The sequence below is a fragment of the Megalobrama amblycephala genome, linkage group LG4 (assembly GCF_018812025.1).
Source record: "Megalobrama amblycephala isolate DHTTF-2021 linkage group LG4, ASM1881202v1, whole genome shotgun sequence".
Taxonomy (NCBI): domain Eukaryota; kingdom Metazoa; phylum Chordata; class Actinopteri; order Cypriniformes; family Xenocyprididae; genus Megalobrama; species Megalobrama amblycephala.
Window position 1 is genome coordinate 51,411,875 of NC_063047.1, and position 23,212 is coordinate 51,435,086.

General features: G+C 35.3%; 1 protein-coding gene across 1 annotated transcript in view; it reads right to left on the reverse strand.

Annotated features, from left to right (window-relative positions):
- Positions 1 to 8,210: 8,210 nt before the first annotated feature.
- Positions 8,211 to 23,212, reverse strand: part of nup214 (nucleoporin 214) — a 53,411-nt gene continuing 38,409 nt past the window's right edge. Inside the window, 7 exon segments of the mRNA XM_048189895.1 lie at positions 8,211 to 8,419; positions 8,514 to 8,547; positions 9,072 to 9,214; positions 13,855 to 14,026; positions 15,448 to 15,600; positions 15,775 to 15,928; positions 19,517 to 19,587. Coding sequence (XP_048045852.1) covers positions 8,383 to 8,419; positions 8,514 to 8,547; positions 9,072 to 9,214; positions 13,855 to 14,026; positions 15,448 to 15,600; positions 15,775 to 15,928; positions 19,517 to 19,587 — 764 coding nt within the window. The 3' untranslated portion in view covers positions 8,211 to 8,382.

Sequence of the window (23,212 nt, forward strand, 5' to 3'; positions counted from 1 at the left end):
TCCTGATGCCATTTGTTGTTGATCACATTGAAGGCCTTATACACTGAAGGTGTTGACGCTAGAAACTGGTCAGGACGGATGAGCCTTCATGTTGTGACGCCTTTAGTCAAGCTGCTGACATTAAACATGCAGTCGAACGCTGAGCAACAGTGATATGCACATGTGGCACAAACACAAGCTTCATTATAAACCTCCTCAGCGTTCAGTGCCGGACGTCTCCGCCATCATTTGTGTCATTTCAGAAAATGCTTTATTTGATGCTCATGTGTGTTTGGTACAATCACATGATGTGTGAGAGAGAGTGTGTGTGTGTTTGCTTGTAGACAACTTGACTGAAGAATTATATTTAAGATTTCTGATGTTTGTACCTCCAGAAGACTTTTATCCATCATTATTAAACGTTCTTGTCCATGTCAAGAATCTTGCGCTACATGATTCCTGCTGTTTGGCTTAAAACTGGGGCTTTCAAAGCAGTGCTTAAAATTAATAAAATAGATTTTATTTAAAAACAAATACAAATTAGATTACACTAAATATAAATTGAGGAAATAAATGATGCATCTATGGAGTATGATGCTATAATGAGTAGAAAAAATGTAATAAGTTACAATATATTAATAATATACATTTTTCCACAATATAAATTGGGCCATCACAAGAAATTTTAGGATGCAAGATGATTATCATATTTTGGGGGTCTGTAGTGAACAGGGAATGTTCTCAGAACGTTCTTCCAGTAACGTTAATAGAACGTTTGTTCAGAGCGATCTGGTCTTTAATAACGTTCTCAAAATATTTTATTTATACATCGTTCATGGAGCATTTTTTCTGAAACATTTTTGTTTGTCTAACATTTTTTTAGATGTTACTACTTGTTTCAGAACGTTCAGAGAACATTCAGAGTCACAACAAAGACAATATATCCACAATAAATCATTTAGTTTTGGATATGAAATTGTTTAGTTCCTTCAGCTCGATTAGCAGCACATGTTTATACTGTGTGTGTGTGTGTGTACTTGTACTGATATCTATGAAAGCTTGTTTCTGCCATGAAATAAAAAATAAAAAAGGTAATTGCAACTTTTTATTTCAAAGTTATGATTTTTCTTTCTCAGAATTGTGAGATAAAAAGTCAGAATTGCATGATAAAAACTCGCAACAAGAAAAAAGTCATAATTCAAAATTCGCAGTTGCAATTCTGACGTTATAACACACAATTCTGACTTTATAATTTGAGAAAAAAAGTCAGAATTGTGAGATAAAAAGTTGCAATTACCTTTTTTATTTTGTGGCGGAAACAAGCTTCCATGGATATTTTTGTGAGGACCGGTTTGAGTTTTAGACCATCAGAGTGAGGACACGGAGTAAAATGAGGACATTTTGGCCGGTCTTCGCTTTCTGAGTCTTTTTGAGAGTCTCTGAGGGTCTGTTTGAGGGTCAAGACCTGGTTTAGGGATCAGGTTGTATATAATAGGGTAAGGGTCAGTTTAGGCACTTAGTTGTGATGGGTAGGGTTATGGTAAGGAGCTGGAGATTGCATTGTGTCAATGAATGTCCTCACAAAGACAGACGTACAAGAGTGTGTGTGTGTGTGAGAGTGTGTGTGGCGTCAGACTCTGTTATGGGGCTGTTTTGTTTTGGTTTTCTCTTTTCAGAAGGAACAAAGGCGTTTCGGCTTGTTTTATAGCTTTGACAATAATACTTGAAAAACAGAAGTGGGAAACATTTCAAACTGTGAAGATGCACATTGCGAGTACAAACCATTCAAAGACAGCTGAACTTTTCATGAAAAATAAAACTGTGAAATTCAGAAGTCTCCTGTCTTTCATTCACTGCATTTTGTTTGTTTTGCATCTTTGATGAGTTTAAAGATTACAGATTAACACTTTAATGAAACTGACAAGAGCTGTTTATCTGAAAGCACCAACACAAGAACATCGCTGAAGAACGAGAGTATGGGTCAAATCCATGCCACATATTTTTGCAAAACATTTTTTTTTTTTTTTACAAAAAATTGTTAAAATAAATTAGTAGGAAAATATATTGCAAAATCATTGCAGCTAAAAACCTCTTGCAAAAATGAAAAAGGTTCTTAAGCTTCTTTTACAGAAGTCATTGATTTGTTCAATTATCTTTATTTTTGCTGTTTTATTTATATTTTGCAATTCCTCATTTTTGTTTGCAGAACGTATTTCCCAATACTCTTTCTTTTGCAAGTAATTCTTTTGTTCACAAAAAAAAAAAAAAAAAAGCTTTATTTGCTCAATACTTTTTCCTTTGCAAAACTTTTGTTCTGCAAATATATGTGGCATGGATTTGACTCCATACAAGAGAGTTTGATAAAAAAGCAGAACAGAGAGTTTGTAAAATGATTCATGTCTGATAGATGTTCTGCATTCATAACAAAACTCTGCAATCAGAAATAATAATGAATCTGATGTGAATACTGTACATTATATTCATCATTATGAAGAATGAAGGAATTGACTACTGTATTCAGGATTGACATTAATGCAGGCCACGTCAACTTTACAAATAAATGTTTATGCTGCAGTGCATGCTGAGAAACCATCAAAGAATCCTGACAAATAAAATGATGCTGCTCAAGAAACATTTATGATTATTATCAAATCATCATATTAGAATGATTTTTGAAGGATCATGTGACACAACACTGGAGTAATGATGCTGAAAATTCAGCTTTGATAACTGGATATAAATTACACTTTACTATATATTCACATGGAAAACAGGTATATTAAATTGTAATAATATTTCACTATTTTTACTGTATTTTTTTTTTATTAAATAAATGCAGCCTTGGTGAGCAGAAGAAACTCTTTCAAAAACCTTACTGACCCAAACTTTTGAACAGTGTAGTGTAGATAGATTTTGTGATTTATGATTTATGGTTGTGTCACTGAAACAGAGACACTGTGGCTGGTTTGAGATCATGTTTCATGGCACAATATATTTGCAGCAGCTACAGTGGATTTAACTGCACTTGATAATGAAGCATATTATCCCATTATCCATGGATGAGGAAGAGGCTTAAACTAAAGCAGCCGAGAGACTTCGATCCCAGAGCCCAAACATGGGATTGATCTCTACATGATTCTGATTATCTGGAAACAAGATTGACATGTCTTAGATGCTGACAGTGACCTTTATAGAAAGGCGTCAACATCGTGGCCAAGCTTTATTGAACATTACAGGTCAGTTTTTGTGAAAGTCTCAGATGAGTCTGCGCAGACGCTCTCAGAGCTGCAGGCGCGTCTGCATTCCCAGGACTACATTCACTGCTATATTTACAGGCGGCTCTCGTGCATCTGTCTCATTCTATAGCCACATATAATCACCTTAAGACCAACATCAACGATGCTAATAATGGAGCACGGTCATGTCTGATCCAGGCCACAAAACCTTTCCATGAAGACTTATGAATACCTGATTATGAATTACGCAGAAAAAGAAGATGGTCAAAAATATCATACTGTTGTACTGAAGTGTTAAATGAGCTCATGGTGACAAACAAAAACAACAGAAAGACAAAGGTTGTTTGGATGCCAGTTTGAACAAACTAGTTTTTCATGAAGATGGATTGGTTTTTAGTTTTACCCAAGGAGATCACAAACCAAAACTGGACCAAAGATTATAGAATAACACAAGATATGTCACTCGTATTGTTTTGAATGGGAGAAAGTGTAACGCGCAATATGGCGGAATAAGTTCCGCCTTCTAAATAAGAACCAATCGCCGATTGGTAAAGTCATTGCGTCACTGCAGCAGCCGTTAGAAGCACTGGTTTCTATAGAAACAGTCAGACGCGCGCCTCCGAAATGAGGCACAAGAGACGCGCATTTAGGTTTGCGCATGCGCATTAGCTTGATCCAGCCTGAACATTTGTTTTTTGTCATGATTCGAGAGTTTGGAAAAAACATTTATGAGACAGTTGTTGTCAGATTTCATTGGTGATTTCAAATATGAAATTTAATCGTAAGGTTGGCGAACAGTTTTGGGGAATTTGATGTTTCCCCATTCAAAGAGATAGGAGCTGCATGATGCCCAGGATGCCCGTCAAAGATGGCCGCCGAGTGAAATGACTTGTCTTAAAGGGACTTTGACTGGACCAATCAGCTGTGCATCAAACTTGCATATATGTGACGCAATAAATTCACATCCCTATCTCTTTCTCCAAATTAAATAGTTCACATTGAAAGCATTTTAGAGATGAATTTGCTATTTATGCTGCTAATAATTTGAACCAGATAACTATAACACCCTGTCCTAACCAAACGCGATGCGATAAGATTCTAGCGACAATTTGTCTGTCCACTCCACACCAGACGCTACGCGACTATGAGACTTTATAGAGTCAATCAAAATCACAGCCAATCAGAAGAGCACGTGGGCGGTCTCTCTTGGCAAGCTCCCGGATGAGTTGCTACATAATCAAATTCATGAATATTACACCATTTTAACATGATTAAAAATACATACTGAAACAATCTTTGTCATAGAATACTTGTCTGTTCACGAGTTAACAGTTTGAACATTCTTGTGCCCATTTATTTATTTTGAAGATCTGAGATGAACTGACCGTTCGCAAAGACCCGCCCCCTTTAGTTACTGTTGCTATGTCCGAAAAGCCTCGCTACACATCATGTTCTCACAGTAAAAAAATACATTGCAGAGCAGAGGACACCGACAACGGACAACGCGTCGACAGACAAGACAGAGCAGGTTACTTTTGATATGAAATTTTGTCATTTTTAAAGAAATTTAAACAATAAATACCGTTTTGTGGCTCTTTAATGCGTTGCAACAGATCTCTGTAGCGCCTCAGATCAAGCGGCTCATGAATCCGATCATGTCTTCCTACTAGTTAATTTATAGCATCAAATAAACATGAATGAACATCAGAAGGAATGTTGTTTCAACCGCAGAAAGATGTCAGTACACACCACTTTTCAAGTTCAAGCCTACCGATGTTAATCTACTAATTCCTGACTGCTTTGTTGGACAAAATGGCGGATTCGGCGTTATGATTGGTTAGACCGCCTGTCAATCAAACTCCTGACGAAGGGTCAAATTGTCCATTGTTGTTTTCATACGACTATAAAAGACACACAAAATGATTTTCAAACTTACATTAGATGTTTTTAACATTAAATAAAGCACATAAACATTACCTGAGATCATGCTATACTTCAAGTGTTGTTGTTCCAGCCGTGATGTCGCAGAAAAAGAGACTGTTTCAATTAAAAAGAGAAAACGTATGCATTTTGGCCGTTCATTTACACGACAGCAGCGTTTTGGTGGCCTGAAAACAAACTTAAAATGGTGCAAATTTTTGAAAACAATACTGCTGTCATCTCCGTGTAAACTGCAAAAACGCAAAACTGCAAAAACGGTGACGGCATGTTTATCCACCTTATTTATCAATGCAGAATTAAGGTATTTCTGTGAGACTTCCAATTTGTTAGCCGCTATAGGGAAATAACAAGAAACTATAAAAATAAAGAGGATAAGCGTACGCATTTGGCGCTGTAGTGCTCTGTAAAAGAATGCGTAATGCGCAGGTGCGTAAATTAATCTTTCTTTACAAAGTGACATCGCCATCTACTTGTCTGGAGTGCGTAATTCAGCGTTTTTAGTCATTTTCGCAGATCCGTGAGAACGGGAATAGTTTTGATAACATTGTCATCTGTACAAAGAAAAACTAATTTACATGGAAAAGATACCTTTTATCATGTGCCGCATCGCATCTGGTTTGGACACGGTGTAACGATATTAGCATTCACACCAGTGGATGATATCGTTCTGTTTATTATAAGCTCTGCAGCTTTTGTTGTTTGTTGCTTTAAATGCTCAAGCTCATTAAAGCAGGATGGATTTTAATTGGCTGTCAATGCTTTATCGTTCATGCAGTAAATAAAAACAATCGCCCTGATTCCAGCGATATCGTTCCTCAATGTTGTAATCGTTACAGTTGTGGAGTTCACTGTTCTCTTTGAGGAAAACACAGTTTTAGTAATCACAGTGAGATGGAAAAGGTAGAACATGTAGAGAGCGGCAGATCATGATGTCTGGTCTTGTTTTCCTTGATCTGACGGTCTTATTATCCAGGAGGGATTTGCAGAGATGGAGAATAAGGGCAGGATTACTGAATGTGTTTCATCATCATCATCAATGTCTGTCGGATTCATGTCACGATCGGCTCCCATGAAGCCTCAGAGAACTCAAACATCAGGAATATTGAAATCGCAGCAGAGGTGAGTCAGTTATGTGAAGCACGTGACACATGAAGAGACTTGTACAGATTCTCTTCTAGAAGAATCTGAAGTACTCCAGTATGATTATCCCCCCCTTCACATTCATGTGGATCGAGCTGCTGTGACGATAAGAGCCTGAGTGACTGTGACATTCCTTACACTTCAGGAACATATCAGATGTCAGGAGAGAACAATATTTGGATCTACATTTAACATTTATGCATTTGAATTGCATGTCAAATTTACGGAAGAGGATTAGGGCCAAGAAATAATAAAAAAATAAAACCATCTCGTTGTTAAATTTCGAGAAAAAAAGTCAAAATAAAATGTTGAGAATAAATTATGAGAAAAAACTCGTTAAATTTCAAGAAAAAAGTTGAGATAAAATGTTGAGAAAAAACTCGTTAAATTAAAAAAAAAAATTGAGATAAAATGTTGAGAAAAAACTCGTTAAATTATGAGAAAAAAGTCGATAAAATGAGAATAAAGTAATTCAATTACGAGAACAAATTCGTTAAATTATGAGAAAAATGTCGTTAAATTATGAGAAAAATGTCGTTAAATTTAGAGAAAAAAGTCGATAAAATGAGAATAAAGTAATTCAATTACGAGAACAAATTCGTTAAATTATGAGAAAAATGTCGTTAAATTATGAGAAAAATGTCGTTAAATTTAGAGAAAAAAGTCGATAAAATGTTGAGAATAAACTCAAATTATGAGAAAAAAGTCGTTAAATTACGAGAACAAATTCGTTAAATTATGAGAAAAATGTCGTTAAATTTCGAGAAAAAAGTCGATAAAATGTTGAGAATAAACTCAAATTATGAGAAAAAAACTCGTTAAATTTCGAGAAAAAAGTCTAGATAAAACGAGAATAAAGTCATTAAATTATGAGAAAAAAGTCGTTAAATTACGAGAACAAATTCGTTAAATTATGAGAAAATGACGTTAAATTTCGAGAAAAAAGTCGATAAAATGTTGAGAATAAACTCAAATTATGAGAAAAAAACTCGTTAAATTTCGAGAAAAAAGTCGATAAAATGTTGAGAATAAACTCAAATTATGAGAAAAAAGTCATTAAATTATGAGAACAAATTCGTTAAATTATGAGAAAAATGTAATTAAATTTCGAGAAAAAAGTCGAGATAAAATGAGAATAAAGTCATTAAATTATGAGAAAAAAGTCGTTAAATTACGAGAATAAATTTTTTAAATTATGAGAAAATGTCGTTAAATTTCAAGAAAAAAGTCGAGATAAAATGTTGAGAATAAACTCATTAAATAATGAGAAAAAAGTCATTAAATTACGAGAACAAATTCTCATAATTTAACGAATTTGTTCTCGTAATTTAACGACTTTTTTCTCGTAATTTAATGACTTTATTCTCAACATTTTATCTCGACTTTTTTCTTGAAATTTAATGAGTTTAATCTCGAGATTGTTTTATTTTTTTTATTATTGCTTGGCCCTAATCCTCTTCCGTACAAATTCCCATGTATTTGGATTACAGCTTTAACAAATCAAACTAATAATGTGATGCATATTTGCCAGTCATACATAAATGCATTTTGCAGAACAACATTGTTTTGGTTGTGCTTGAAACGGGTCAGATTGCTGTATCAGTACTACTAATAATAAAAAACGTGTTTGAAATCCACAATCACTTGTATATATTTATTACCAAATCTAATTAGTATCAATCATATGCATTTTAACTACATGAATATTGCTTGTTGTACGGCTAGACATTTTTTAAAACCTTGTTCATATTTTATAACCGAATAAATCAATTGCTTTCTCAATGAACAGATGTATGCAGATTTTAAGCAAACTGAATAAATGCATTTTGAAAATATAAATATTTAAAAGGTACACTATGTAACTTTCTTGTTCAGTGCAGCTCAGTTGTGACAGTAAAGTACAGAAATGACACGTACAGTCAACAGCGCTCGAGTTTATTTCTCATTGTGCAGGTTAAAACAGAACAAACGCACCGAACATAAAACATCAGCACACCTAAAGATGACCAAACCTCACGGCATATTCAAACACACTATAAAATCACATCGGATGACGCGCGTGTCTGTGGAAGTCAGTGTCCGCTGATCAACTCCTCCAACTGCTGAACGTCTGAGACGACGGTCTGGAAGACATCAGAGATGTGAACATGACACTGATGGACACACGTGATCACCGAGATGATCATCTGTGAATCAACCACATGACCTGCCACTTACTGGTTGGTGTTGGTGTTCCCAAAGCCTCCAAAACCTACAATCACAAGCCAACAGACAACCAGAGAGTTAGACTTCATCAAGTAATGGAGTGTGGAAAAAAGCGTCTTGATTTTCCAGATTTCTAGTTTGCACTAGTGCCACAAGAAAAGAAAGAAAAATTGGTTACACTTTATTTTAAGGTGTCTTTGTTACACTGTATTTATACATTTAAGCACTGAGTAATATAAATTAACTACATGTACTTACTATAGGGTTAGGTTGCAAATAATTATGCATGATTTATAGTTACTACTATGGTAACTACATGTAACAGTGATAAAGTTTTACTGAAAAGTTTTGTGCAGCTTGAATGAAACTGCTGTTTGAAACAAACCCTCGAGCGCCTCATGTGTGAATGTTTATAGCAAGCTCATGTTCGAGCATCAACCGCTCGATCTGCTCTAAACCGGGACCTGCTGCAACTATAAAGGGAAGGACAATAAAAGCAGCTCTATGTTTGAAAGCTGAGAGCCTGTGAACTCCTGACAGGAGACGGATGGATGTGCGGCGGGATCTCACCTCCAGACGAGCCGAAGCCGGAGAAAGCGCCGGTCTGAGCGCCGAACCCCGATGGCTGCTGTGCCAGGCTCCCGAACGACGGCGCCGCTGCGCTCGGATTGGCTAGACTGCCAAACGATGGTGCGTTAGGAGGAGACGCGAACCTGAAATGATAAAAAAAAAAAAAAAAAAACATGCACTGTGTCAGAGGCTGAACATGTCACACAGATGGCAGCGTGTTTATTTGGGCGAGTTATGCGGCCCGGCACAGGTGCCTACAGATACAGACACGCCAGGATTAGATCACAGCAGACGACACAGAAATACACAGCACCTCTGACCCCATCTGTCATTCACCCTCATATTAAACAGGACACATTCTGCTTTTGTGCATCTTCATCTTTCTTTAGAGTGTAATGTTGCTGTTTGAGCATGAAAATGTTCCTCCAGCAGGAGTTATTCTCTGAATCAGTGTCAGTGTTTCTGAACTCCTTTCTGAATTTTTTTTTTTATTATTTCAATGAAATGAATGTACTATATTTTTGTTCGATAATGTCTTTATGTAATATTTAGTATTTTTAGGGGATTTTATGATATTAAATTATATTTACGCTGTAGTTATATGCTATACTTTTGTTCGATAATATTTTTTTATGTAATATTTTGTAATTTTGGGGGGATTTTATGGTATTAAATTATATTTACGCTGTAGTTATATGCTATATTTTTGTTCGATAATGTTTTTTATGTAATATTTTGTATTTTAGGGGATTTTATGGTACTACATTATATTCACGCTGTAGTTCTATGCTATATTTTTGTTCGATAATGTTTTTATGTAATATTTAGTATTTTTAGGGGATTTTATGGTATTAAATTATATTTACGCTGTAGTTATAATGCTATACTTTTGTTCGATAATGTTTTTTTATGTAATATTTTGTATTTTTAGGGGATTTTATGATACTACATTATATTTACGCTGTAGTTATACGCTATATTTTTGTTCCATAATGTTTTTTATGTAATATTTTGTATTTTTACGGGATTTTATGGTATTAAATTATATTTACGCTGTAGTTATATACTATATTTTTGTTCGATAATGTTTTTTATGTAATATTTTGTATTTTTAGGGGATTTTATGGTATTAAATTATATTTACGCTTTAGTTATACGCTATATTTTTGTTCGATAATGTTTTTTATGTAATATTTTGTATTTTTACGGGATTTTATGGTATTAAATTATATTTACGCTGTAGTTATATGCTATATTTTTGTTCGATAATGTTTTTTGTGTAATATTTTGTATTTTTACGGGATTTTATGGTATTAAATTATATTTACGCTTTAGTTATATGCTATATTTTTGTTCTATAATGTTTATGTAATTTTAGTATTTTTAGGGGATTTTATGGCACTAAATTATATTTACGCTGTAGTTATAATCCATTTGTTCACTTTTTGAGCATAGACCTGAAAATTAAATGTCCAACTTAAACTGTCGTACATCTTGAATGCTTTAGAGCACAGACTAGAGTTTGATCTCTTTTCAACACCTGACAGATTATTGCTGAAATGAAGATTAAAAAAGTGGACAAATTCATTGTTCATTTTCTCAATGTTATGAAAAATGCACAAAAGTACTATTTTTAATTTTTATATGAAATACATATTTTCAAAAACACATTTTACTCTAAAACTGCAAGAAAATCAAAGCCATAAATCTAAACGAGTTGTGATCCAAATTTGAGCTTAATATATCAAAAAATGAGCTTTCAGTAAGATTTTGTTTGGGTGCAGTACTAAACGCTTCCACTAGATGAAATTCGCTTCTAATGCAGTCATTTTTGACGGTGAGGAACACAAGTGTTCATACCATTCCATACAGGTTTCGTACCATTCCAATGAAGTTTAAAAAAAAAAAAAAAAAAAAAAAAAAAAAAAAACGTACAATTTTTCGGTCAAAAATACAGAAGAGCACCAGAGGGTTGAATAATTCTTGCCCAAGGCATACGCAGAATAAAGGGGCGGGGCCTGGTTGAGTTAGTAGTGTGTTAAAACTGGCGGTTATGGTAAGGGGCGGGGCTTTTCCCAAACACACTCAAAGCGCTTGACCAATCACAACACACCAGCCGACCAATCAGAGCACATTGTGCTTTTCAGAGGGAGGGGCTTCATAGAGACAGGAACTAAACAGAGCGTTACTGACAGACTGGGAAGAGAGGAGCTGCAACAATGGAGAATATGAGGAAAATAATCAACATTCAAGCAGGAAAACCTGTTCTAGTAGAGAGCAAAAACATTTTATTTTCATAAAGGCATAATAGGTCCTCTTTAATATCTATTAATTTACTAGATGCATTTATTAGCTAGAGCTTTATCCTCTTCATCATCATAAGAAATTGCATGTTTTTTTGAACGTCTTGTATCATTTGAATCCTTATAGTTGTTCTGTTGGTCGTGATTCGTTTTTTGTCTATCGACTGTTTACTTCACATCACATGAAGGTTTTTGTGAAGTGCTGTGTTGAAGATTTGTCTCTTTTCCTGTTTCATTCTGCTCACGGCAGACAGCGCGATCACCTGATTTGATGATCGATATCTCATGAATTATTCCTCTAGATTACACTTCTCTCAACGTATCGTCTCTCTCCTTCGCTCACGTCTCTTTTTCTCATTTATTTTCATGGTGATGCTTCAAAATGTATTTTCTATTTTCTCACATCCTTTACTGTGGTAATCTACATATACTGAATTTACATTTCTCTGACGTCACATGAGTTTATGCTGAATTAAATCCCAGTTTATTGTGTCAAAATTAAATAGAAAAAAATATTTTATGCATAATGAAACTTTTATGGGTCTAATTTTTAAATGTGCGATATTCATTGATTAATTCACCAGGGAAATAAGCCTTTTCATTGACTTAAATTTGACAAAACTAAATTTAAGGCATTTTAAGATCTTGTTTCAGTTCTATTCATATAGATGCAATGTTTTTCTGAAGCTTAAATCACACCTGCTCAAGTATCAGAACTGTTTTTTCCACCAAATCTACAAACGCTAGAATATGAAAAGAAAACAAAAGGTGAAAACAGTCATTTGAACGTCATGATTAAACCTAGACTTCAGTCAAAACCCCTAAAATCCACATCAGTCCAGCAGAAAAACAATCATGTTTCTGTTTCTCCTCGTCTACATGTAATCGCACATGCATAATTGTGTTCCAACGCAGACGAGTGTGCTGATCCCTGACGTGGCTTATATCGGAGACCGGTCTGATCTCTCTCTCTCTCGGCCTGTAATCTTCAACACACACAAACCAGCGGTCAGATAATCTCCGCATAACCTACATCCTCTGACAAACACGCTCACGCCATCCGCTGCCAGATGAAAATGACAAAAATCCAACATTTAATTTTCTCGTACAGTCAGAGTCGTTCTGAGCCGCAGATGTCAGGACAAACCAAAATACACGCATGTTCGACTAAAACGAATAAAAGGAAGCTGTGATCACTCCAGGTTCACTGTACTTTCACACTCATGTAACTACATTATCACAGAACAGCACTTTACAAACCTGTCCAGATGAAATTAGGCCTAACATCAATTATTATTATTATTATTAATTGAAACTTGGCCAGATTGTAGGTCTCAGTTTTGGGGAGAGGTTGACAGTATCGGCCTGATGGTGGCGCTATAGTGCAATTTTTTTTTTTTTTTTTTTTTTTTTTTAAATGGCTATAACATGAAGAGTCAAATTTTTTTTAAACCATTTTGGATTTTGTCCGAAACCTACTTTTGCAAACTAGTCCTAGGTTTTTCGCTCAATTGGAACCAAACCAGTGCAGAAAGATTCTCGGGAGTCTGAATATCATTATTATAAAAAGGTTGAAATTTTGATTCACGGTCACTAAGGGGCGCCAATATGTTCTAAGTGGGCGGAGCCACTTTTACTAAAATGGCTACAGCTCTTGAACAGAATGAGATATTTTCACCAAATTTGGTACCACGTATGAATGAGCTCAATCTGAGGTAAACGTATAAAAAACAAAAAACTGCAAAGATTGGCCTCTTGGTATCTCAAAAAACATGGCCGCCATCGACCAATGATGTTTGAGCACCTATTAGACAAGGTTAACGCAAGCCGATCGGTCTGTGAGAATTTTGAAAGAAATCGACCACTAGATGGCGCTAACGAGTTTTATGCCTCTGTAATCACGTGGTTTCACACATCCATACAATATGCATATCATTTGTTAGATTTCCTCATTCTGAACAACTTTTCCTCAAGAACCACTGCTGTCAATCAAATCGTTCATTAAATATTCATGATTATGTAAAAAACTATTTTTGCGAACTAGTCCTAGGTTTTTCGCCTGATCGGAACCAAACCAGTGCAGGACAATTCTCTGGACTCTCTAGGTCAATAATTAGTTTAAATTGCCTGTATTGGATGTAAATGGTCTTTTTCTTCTATGCTTTAAATGGTTACGTTTGCTAATGTAAAACATGATACTTTTTTACACATTGGCATAAAGGCCTTAAAATGCTGAAACCCCGATATTTAGTGTGTGTGTGTGTGTGTGTAAACCAAACCAATGGAAAGCAGCCCAATGGGTTCAGTGTGAACGGCCCTTTAGGTTGCAGCAAGATTTAAGTGTTATTAATTGTGCAGCCCTAGTTTTGATTTGTTTTATGCAAAATGTGTTAGATATGTGTTTTTGACTTTTTTGCATTCACATTAAAATCACTGTATTGAACTGGACGAGGCACCAGTGAGACTGTAAAGGACCTCACCCAAATCCCCCGACATTGGAGGCCGTGGTTCCCTCTCCGAACACCTTCCCTGAGGAGCCGCCCAGCGGACTGCTGAAGGAAGGGGCGGAGCCGAACCCCGCCGGCCCTCCAAACGCTGGAGATCCACCAAATGTAGGAGGACTGCCAAACACCGGTGCGCTCCCGAAGCCAGCTGCAGAACACCAGAGATGAAGCACATATCAACATGGGCATCACAGGTTTCTTCAGAGGTTTAGTGCTCGGTTGAGGCAGGAGGACAGAAAGTACACTGCCACTGAAGCGGCAGCTGTCTTGTTCAGGAAAGAGTGTCGCTCACTGAGCGTGCTCTGAAATTACAGCCAGCCGAATGCACGTCTGCGTGAATAATTCAGTGAGTCATGTCATTGAATTACATTTTCTGGATCGCTGGCATTAATGTAAATGCTTGCTGCTTTCAGAAGAGTGTCACGCTGAATGTGAAAGATGACTGTGACTAATATATTAATATTATATTATATTTACAATAGTAGTAAAAATAATAGTAGTAGTAATAATAATAATATAAATGTAACAATAAAATAGTAAATGTAATATAATAAGATAAAGATATAATAAGAATAAAGACAATAACAACAACAAAAAATATAATAAAAAATATTAAAAATCATCTAAAAAAATAAAAAACCTCAATAAAATAATACTAATAATGAAAACAATAATAAAATATAATTATAATAAAAGCAATAATACAAAAAATAAACAATATAAATAATTTTATTAATAATATAATATTATTAATAAAAAATAAAATAGATATTATAATAAATAAAAATAAAATAAAATGTGAATGACAAAAAATAAAATTGTAAATAAATACAATAAAATAACATTAATCAATCACAAAACAATAAATAAAATAAAATAAAAAGTTAATAAAATAACAAAAACAAAATTAAAATGAAAAACGAAAGATTACATAAACAATAAAATATTTTTAAAAAACAATATAAATATAATAAAATAATATTAATAATCATAATATTAAAAATAAATAAAACATTAATATAGATAATACAAATAAAATATAAAATACAAAAAAACAAAATGTATTATTATTATTAATAATAAAATAGAAATAAAATATAAAATACAATAAAATAACAACATTAATAATCATAATAATTACAACAATAAATAAAAAGTAAAATAATAATAATAAAACAACAAATAAAAGATTAAATATAATAAATGTAATAAAATACAAAAAACTAAATAATAATAATCACATAATAATAATAATGCTTGGCATTAAAATGATCAATTCCTTCCTTGTGTGTTGAGGTGCGTTCACGCCATGTCGTAATTACGAGATTTCAACTTCTCGTGGAACTCATAATTACAACTTGTAAATTGGGAATTTTCTGAGAGCACCTACTTGTACCATGTGACGCTGCAGATTTAGGCACTGATAGTGTTTCCACCAAAACGCATAATCCCCAGAGATGTGAACAGCTCAGAGTGGTGTTGTCATCTCAAAATTGCGGTAATTACGACACGGCGTGAACGCAGCTTCAGACTGCACTGCATATGGTCATCATGTGGTGTGTGTCTGACCTGGTTTGGTTGGTGTAGAGAAGGAGCCAAAGCCCTGAGCAGCCACAGATCCTGCTCCGGTACTGAACGAGCCGCTGGGCTTCTGCTCCCCGAACGAACTGCTGGCGAAGCTGAAGGCCTTCGCTCCGCTGTTCCCAAACAGGTTAGAGGAACCTGCCGTAAACAAGCCACACAAGGACATCAGCACCAATGGAGAGGAGAGACGCCCCTCCGACGCTCAAAACACACATCCATCGTTGAGATACTATCATAGTGGTGTTTTACTTTTCATCTTTTAGTGTTAGTTTACTATAAATACCCTGGTAAGAGTAAAATCCGTGTGCACACCTGTATTAATGGGTTGGCCGAATCCTCCAGCAGTTGGCGCTCCGAACGGGTTTTTGTTGGCAGCGTCTTCACTGGGTTTTCCTCCAAGACCACTGAAAAATCCCGAGGAAGTGTTTCCAGCGTTCGAGCCGAACAGACTTCCACCGGACTGAGCCTGATCACAAAATCAGATTGCATGCACGCTTTAGATTAAGACTAATATAATTAGTATAATCACCTATATTACTGGGTGGAAGAACAGTTTAATCTGATTCATGAATAATACCGACTGTCTGTCTTTTATCATTATCATATCACTTTCAGTTTTTAATATATTTTTATATTGCAATAATTTCACATTTAATCTCAGGATTAATGTAGAAACAACATAAAGATGGTATATTTTAAATATTTGATCTAACAGGTAGGAAATATATAGAAATTGAATTAAATTATCAATTAGGGCTGCACGAAAAATTGGAAAAAACTGACATTGCGATATTTTGTGATATATATTTCACCAGATGACTTGAATAGCTTTATTTGGAAAGAATTAATCATTCAGGAGGTGAGTGAATATGCATAGTATCCAAAATAATGAACAAATTACAAGCATAGATAAATATAATAAAATAAAGATACAAATGAAATGAATAGTGCTTTATATTTTTCAGAAGTCTAAACAGTATTCAGGTACAGAAATTGAATAATCAAATGTAAAATAACACTGCATAGTCTTCACTGTATAAATTAAACAAGTAATGTGTGTTAAAACTACAAAAGTTATTTATTTTCTTTGTCTTTTGTTGTTTGATTAACATTCATGACACAGAAATCAGCAGGATTATTAGGCTGCTGTCACTTTAAGACGCGGATCCAAAATACAATTACATCCGGTTTAGTCTCTCAATTGTTTAGTTAACCTAAGCCATATGCAACTGTGTTTGAGGATACTCGATGTTTTACATGCATTTTTTGCATATATGTGTCCGTTCAGGCATAAACAGACGTGGAAGAGAACGGCATTCGGTGTTCACATACATCTGCATGACAGCGCAGAATTAAGTTCTCTTTCGAGTCTTCGTGCACTCAAATAGTTTAAAATCACTTGAATGTTTAAACTGACTGGACCTAAAACACGTTCAAATGATAAAATTTCATTGTATGATGGTCAAACTTTGCAATTGATCCGAAAATCATGTGCATTATTAACCGTGGTTATGGATTAACGATCCTTATAAGCTACTTGACATCGCACATTCTGCTATGTGACTATCGCAGATGCGCACATCACGATTTCGATGCTAAAATGATATATATTGTGCAGCCCTATTATCAAACTTCAGTCTTCACTGCATAAATTATAAATTAAATATAGATTAATCCTTATTAAAGCTATAAAGTTATTCAGCCAAGAGCAGTAAATGATTTTCTCTGTCTTTTGTTCTTTGATTAACATTGATGACAGACAGCAGGAGGTTTATTAGGCTGTTGTCACTTTAAGAGCTGACGCACATGACATGGATCTGACACACCTCCAATGTCCTCACAACTCTTTAGAGTCATTTAAAGGGTTAGTTCACCCAAAAATGTTGTTCCACACCTGTAAGACCTTTGTTCATCTTGGGAACACAAATTAAGATATTTTTGATGAAATCTGATGGCTCAGTGAGTCATTGACAGCAAGATAATTAACACTTTCAAATGCCCAGAAAGCTACTAAAGACATATTTAAAACAGTTCATGTGACAACAGTGGTTCAACCTTAATATTATGAAGCAACGAAAATACTTTTTGTGCACAAAAAAAACCCTAAATAACGACTTTATTCAACAATATCTAGTGATGGGTGATTTCAAAACACCAAAAGCTTTGAAGCTTTACGAATCTTTTGTTTCGAATCAGTGGTTCGGAGCATGTATCAAACTGTCAAAGTCACATGATTTCAGTAAACAAGGTTTCGTTATATCATAAGTGTTTCGAAACGTTTAGAAATTTCAATGGTTCATGTTCATATATATTTCAGAGATATATATATGTATATGTATATATATAGATATATATGTCTAAACAGTATTCAGGTACAGAAATTGAATAATCAAATGTAAAATAACACTGCACAGTCTTCACTGTATAAATTAAATATAATTAATCTGTGTTGAAACTACAAAACTACATTTTTCTCTTTGTCTTTTGTTGTTTGATTAACATTCATGTCATAGAAATCAGCAGGAATATTAGGCTGCTGTCACTTTAAGACCGAATTCGCAGATCCTAAATACTGTTTAAATACTAAATGACTAAACTAAATACTTAAATACTCAATATTTTACAAGCATTTTGACCATATTTTGCATATATGTGTCCGTTCAGGCATAAACAGACGTGGAAGAGACGGCATTCGGTGTTCACGTACATCTGCGTGACAGCGTGTGAGTTCAGAATTAAGTTCTCTTTCGAGTCTTCGTGCACTCAAATGGTTTAAAATCACTCGAATGTTTAAACTGACTGGACCTAAAACACGTTCAAATGATAAAATTTCATTGTATGATGGTCAAACTTTGCAATTGATCCGAAAATCATGTGCATTTTGAACCGTGGTGTCTAGCCCGTACGGATTAACGATCCTTGTAAGCTACTTGACTTCGCACATTCTGTTATGTGACAATTGCTATATATGATATATATTGTGCAGCCCTATTATCAAACTTCAGTCTTCAATGCATAAATTATAAATTAAATATAGATTAATCCTTATTAAAGCTATAAAGTTATTCAGCCAAAAGCAGTAAATGATTTTCTCTGTCTTTTGTTCTTTGATTAACAGACAGCAGGAGGTTTAATAGGCTGCTGTCACTTTAAGAGCATCATGAGATGGATCTGACACACCTCCGATGTCCTCACAACTCTTTAGAGTCATTTAAAGGGTGATTTGAAACAAAAGATTCGTTAAGCTTCGAAGCTTTCAGTGTTTTGAAATCAACCATCACTAGATATTGTTTAATAAAGTCGTTTTTTTATTTTTTTTGGTGCACAAAAAGTATTCTCATCGCTTCATAACATTAAGGTTGAACCACTGTAGTCACATGAACTGTTTTAAATATGTCTTTAGTAGCTTTCTGGGCACTGAAAGTTTTAATTATCTTGCTGTCAATGACTCACTGAGCCATCGGATTTCATCAAAAATATCTTAATTTGTGTTTCGAAGATGAACGAAGGTCTTACAGGTGTGGAACGACATGAGGGTTAGTAATTAACCCTTTAAGATTTTAACTCATTTAAGATTGTGCTCACGAGGATACTTGACAAAGCGGCCATTTTGGCATAATTCTGTGTTTGTCCATTTAAGCAAGAAAGACTGAGTTCACTTTTGTGTCTTGTCCTCCTTGAACGCACATCAGCACATCATGCTAACCAATAGATGATGGAAAAATAAATGTATGCAGTGCTAATTGTGTTAAACATTTTTAGCGCATTAAGCTGAAAAAATTAATTGCATGTGTTTGACAGCCCTAGTAAAAACCTAAAATTTGCCTCCAAAAATGGAAACCCAGCTAAGATCTCATTCAGGTTACTCAAAGTGGTCCTTCAGTAGACTGACAGGTCATCTGGTTTCAAAGGCCTCATCTGAAGCCTCCACCGCATGCTGATGAAACAACATCAGTGCATCTGAGACTCAAACACGTCCAGCAGATCGTTACATTCAACCTGTCTGGTTTAGCTGGTAAAGAATTTATGTTTGTGTATTGTGTAAGGACTGTACCTGTCCAAAGACGCCGGCTCCGCTGGCCTGCTGTCCAAACACAGACGAGGTGGAAGTGCTGCTGCCGAACCCTGACCAGAAAACATTAAGAGATTAAACATACAGCCAACGACTGTGTGTTTATTCTTCAGTATGGGATTAAATTAGTCTCATTTTAACAAATGCATGCATAATTATCACTGAACTTGATTGCATTTTGCATTGCAAAATCAAATGCTTTTCAATTTGAAATGATCTGTACTGTTTTCTTTTATATTTGTGCATCATAATGAGTGCATGCAACAAGGAAGATGTGCTTCTGTGCATGCATTCATTGATGTCTTTTCTGAGTTTATCCAATTTGATTCATTTGGATTTTGAGATTTGATTGCCTGACTAAAGCATTGGCCTTTAACACTCCCTCTATCAGTCTGACTGATTTAGAAATGCACAAACTGTTCATCTCAAATTTCATTAATTACCCAGAACATGATATGCAGTCTAAGGTGAATCATTTGCATCATTTCAATCAGCACATTCTTTAGAGTTTAACGTGGCCCTAAACAAGCAGAACATAAACAGGTGTGAATAGGGGGTCAGGGGTCAGTGACTCAGCTGTTTATAATGTGGAAGTCACAGGAACTTTAAGAACTCATAGGAATGGGAGAAATCCTGCCCTGAAGACACACCCGAGACTGCTGCACATTCCACGGATGGGCTGGAATCACATCCACTGACCCATAACTACACTACATCCTCATGACATGTGCAACACTTAATTAATGTAAACATACATGTTAGATGTCAACAGTCTAACTTATCTCCAGTGCCATCTTTGCTTTCTGTCTTATAAAGTACGATACGCATTGCGTGAGTGAATCACAAACAATTTCAGACCTTTTTGTGGCCGATTAGACTAATAAAGATTTACTCATGAATGGCTAATTCTGATTCCAAACAGCTGAAAACATGCATGACACTATTGCTGAAATATTAGGTCGTTATATAGTAATCTCCACCATCAGAAAATGATTTATCAGTAATATTTAAATTTAAAGTATTTAAAGGAGGTCATGAATTTAGAACTTTTCCTTACACACTTATCCCATGACTTTAACCACAACCTGCACAACACTTGGATTTACAGCACTTTGTTCAAATGCTAACACTCTGCTGTCAAAACTGTGAACCACACATTCAAAACACAATAGATTTCAGCCTTGTGCCTTTCAAACACTGCTGACTGCAATTTTGCAGGATTAGTCCCTCAATTATTTGTTTGAATTACAGTATGTACTTTTAGTTTTCTACCTTTTTTTCTCATTACTGTAATTCCGTAAATTACTACAGACTATTGAACCAAACTGCTAATTTTCATTTACCTTAAAGAATTGTTATGTTCTAAAAATTTAAATAAATCATGTGAAAGAATGTCTTTGAAGAAAATATTACTTTGTATGAAGTCACTGAAATTGTTCAAACTGTAAAGATGAAAAGATTGTATTTTCTGTGTTGGAGTTTGATGCTAGTGTTTTTACTCTCAGTGTGTTCTGAGTGACAGTGTGTGTTATCACAGTGAGGGTTGTGCATAGTGTTTGGCTGCACTGAGCCTGTTTTGAGTCATGTGTTAAAGTCCCTGTAAAGTCATTTTAAAGTATGTGTTTTGAGTTTGTCACACCACAGAAAAATGTGTTATTAACCACCCAGCCAAATTTGAATGATTAAAAAAAATCTGCAAGTAAATAAAATAAGTTATCAAAATCTCGAAAAAATAGGCAGCACTCTCTGCTCTCAAACGCTGGGGCGTGTCCGCTGTCGGCGCTGAAACCACACCACTCGCGAGAGCTGCTGTCTCAACTTACTTGTCTAATGAGTCAAACATACTGATGCATATAAACAAAAGAATCACGTTAGAGGGTTGCACATTTTAGTAGAGTTACTGTGGACTACACTCATTGGTGGGCACGAACTGCCGAACTGTTGTCGAGTCGACAAATGACGGTGCCGCGAGACGGGAGGATGAAGGCCGGGACGGGAGAGACTCTGTCCGGCCCCATATATCATCGGTTATCGTCGGGACGGTAAGAAGGCCGAGGCGGGAGGGGGGCCGAGGTCTGTTCAGTCACATTCACCAAAAACAGCGGATTATCTGTGAATCCCAGCTGTCTGATGAAAGTTTTTTAAATAAGGAGACCGAGCATATTGTATATTTTAACAACCATGTAATATGCATTTGCGTGACGAAGGCATTACTAGCTAAATGTGCAAAGGGCTGTATGACTGTAATGACACTCGAGAATGAGCGAGTGAACCGCTGTAGAGTTAGAGGCGGCGCCACACTCGGTGCGTCATCGACAGTTATATAGTGTTAGGGGAGGGGCTATGCTGGGGGGACGATGTGCGTCATTAGACCCTGTTTTAGCTCCGCCCAAAAAATCCTGAGCAGAGACTTGGTGAAAAACTGTTTAAAGCTCTAACTTCACAATTAAGCATTACACAATTCACAGACTTTGTAATGTGTTTCAGCAATACATTTGTAACATTTATAAAGTGTTTAGAAAGAATTCTCAGAATTGACTTTACAGGGACTTTAACTGTTTAGCTCAGGTGACTGTTGGTAGTGCAGACTGTAGTTAGAGTTTTGCACATGTATCTCCAGTTGTGCTCACTGTCGTTTAGCAATAGAAAAAAACTGTAAATTTAAAAGGATTTAAAGGAGGTCATGAATTTAGAACTTTTCCTTGAGCTTTTGATATATAAGAGGTCATCGTACTATAAGATTATCCTGTAAGTTTCAGAACTAAAAAAACTTCCTTGTTAGTCCAATAAAAGCTTTTTTTGACACCAGGCCCAGCGAACAACTCATCCCAGAATGTGCCTATAGATAGGTAAAACTCCGCCTCCACAGAAGAAATCAACGCCTACATCATTGCAACGTTAGCCCCGCCCACTGGTGTGTTAGTGAGATGAGGAGGGATTACCTTTCAAAAGATCCTAATGCTAGGAATATGGTTATTTATTTTCAACAATGTGAATGTCTCAGTTGAGCTTTATTTATTTGTATTCGGCACATTTCACTGTGGATTCTTTGGTAAATCAATTGCATTTCGGCGCAAACAGACTTTTACAATATGGACTCGACAGTAATGCAACAACATGTCAGTAACTGTGTTCATTCTAATGCCTGATTTGATATTAATGATAATGATACAGTCAGATGATCTTTGTCTGTGTGTCAGTAAATCAAACCAGTGACTAAACGCTGATATTTAAACGGTGATTAAATTATATATAGAAAGCGATCAAAGAACGCTCCCTTTACAATCGCTGGAGCTGTCAATCAAACAGAGCGAGTTTATCAGTGACTGAGTTCGGGACTTCCGTTTTATTCAACGAATCTCTTAGTTACATCAAGTTTGCACTGTTAGTTATGCTGAAAGCATTCATTATTGTGCAGAAATTGAGTTGCAATGACGAGACAACATGTCTGTGATCGACTACAATGTTCATCACTGCAACCTTTCATGCCACGATCTAAATATAACGGCATAGATTTAATGTAATGCTATAATTAACACTTTTCACAATTAGTTAACCTTGAGAGCTGTAATAGTAAAAACATGCTAAAAGTTTGAGAAAGTAATACTTAGCTATTTCATATTGCAAAGATGTTAGCTAATCACAGCAGTGGGCGTTTACACTGAAGTCTCTCAGCAG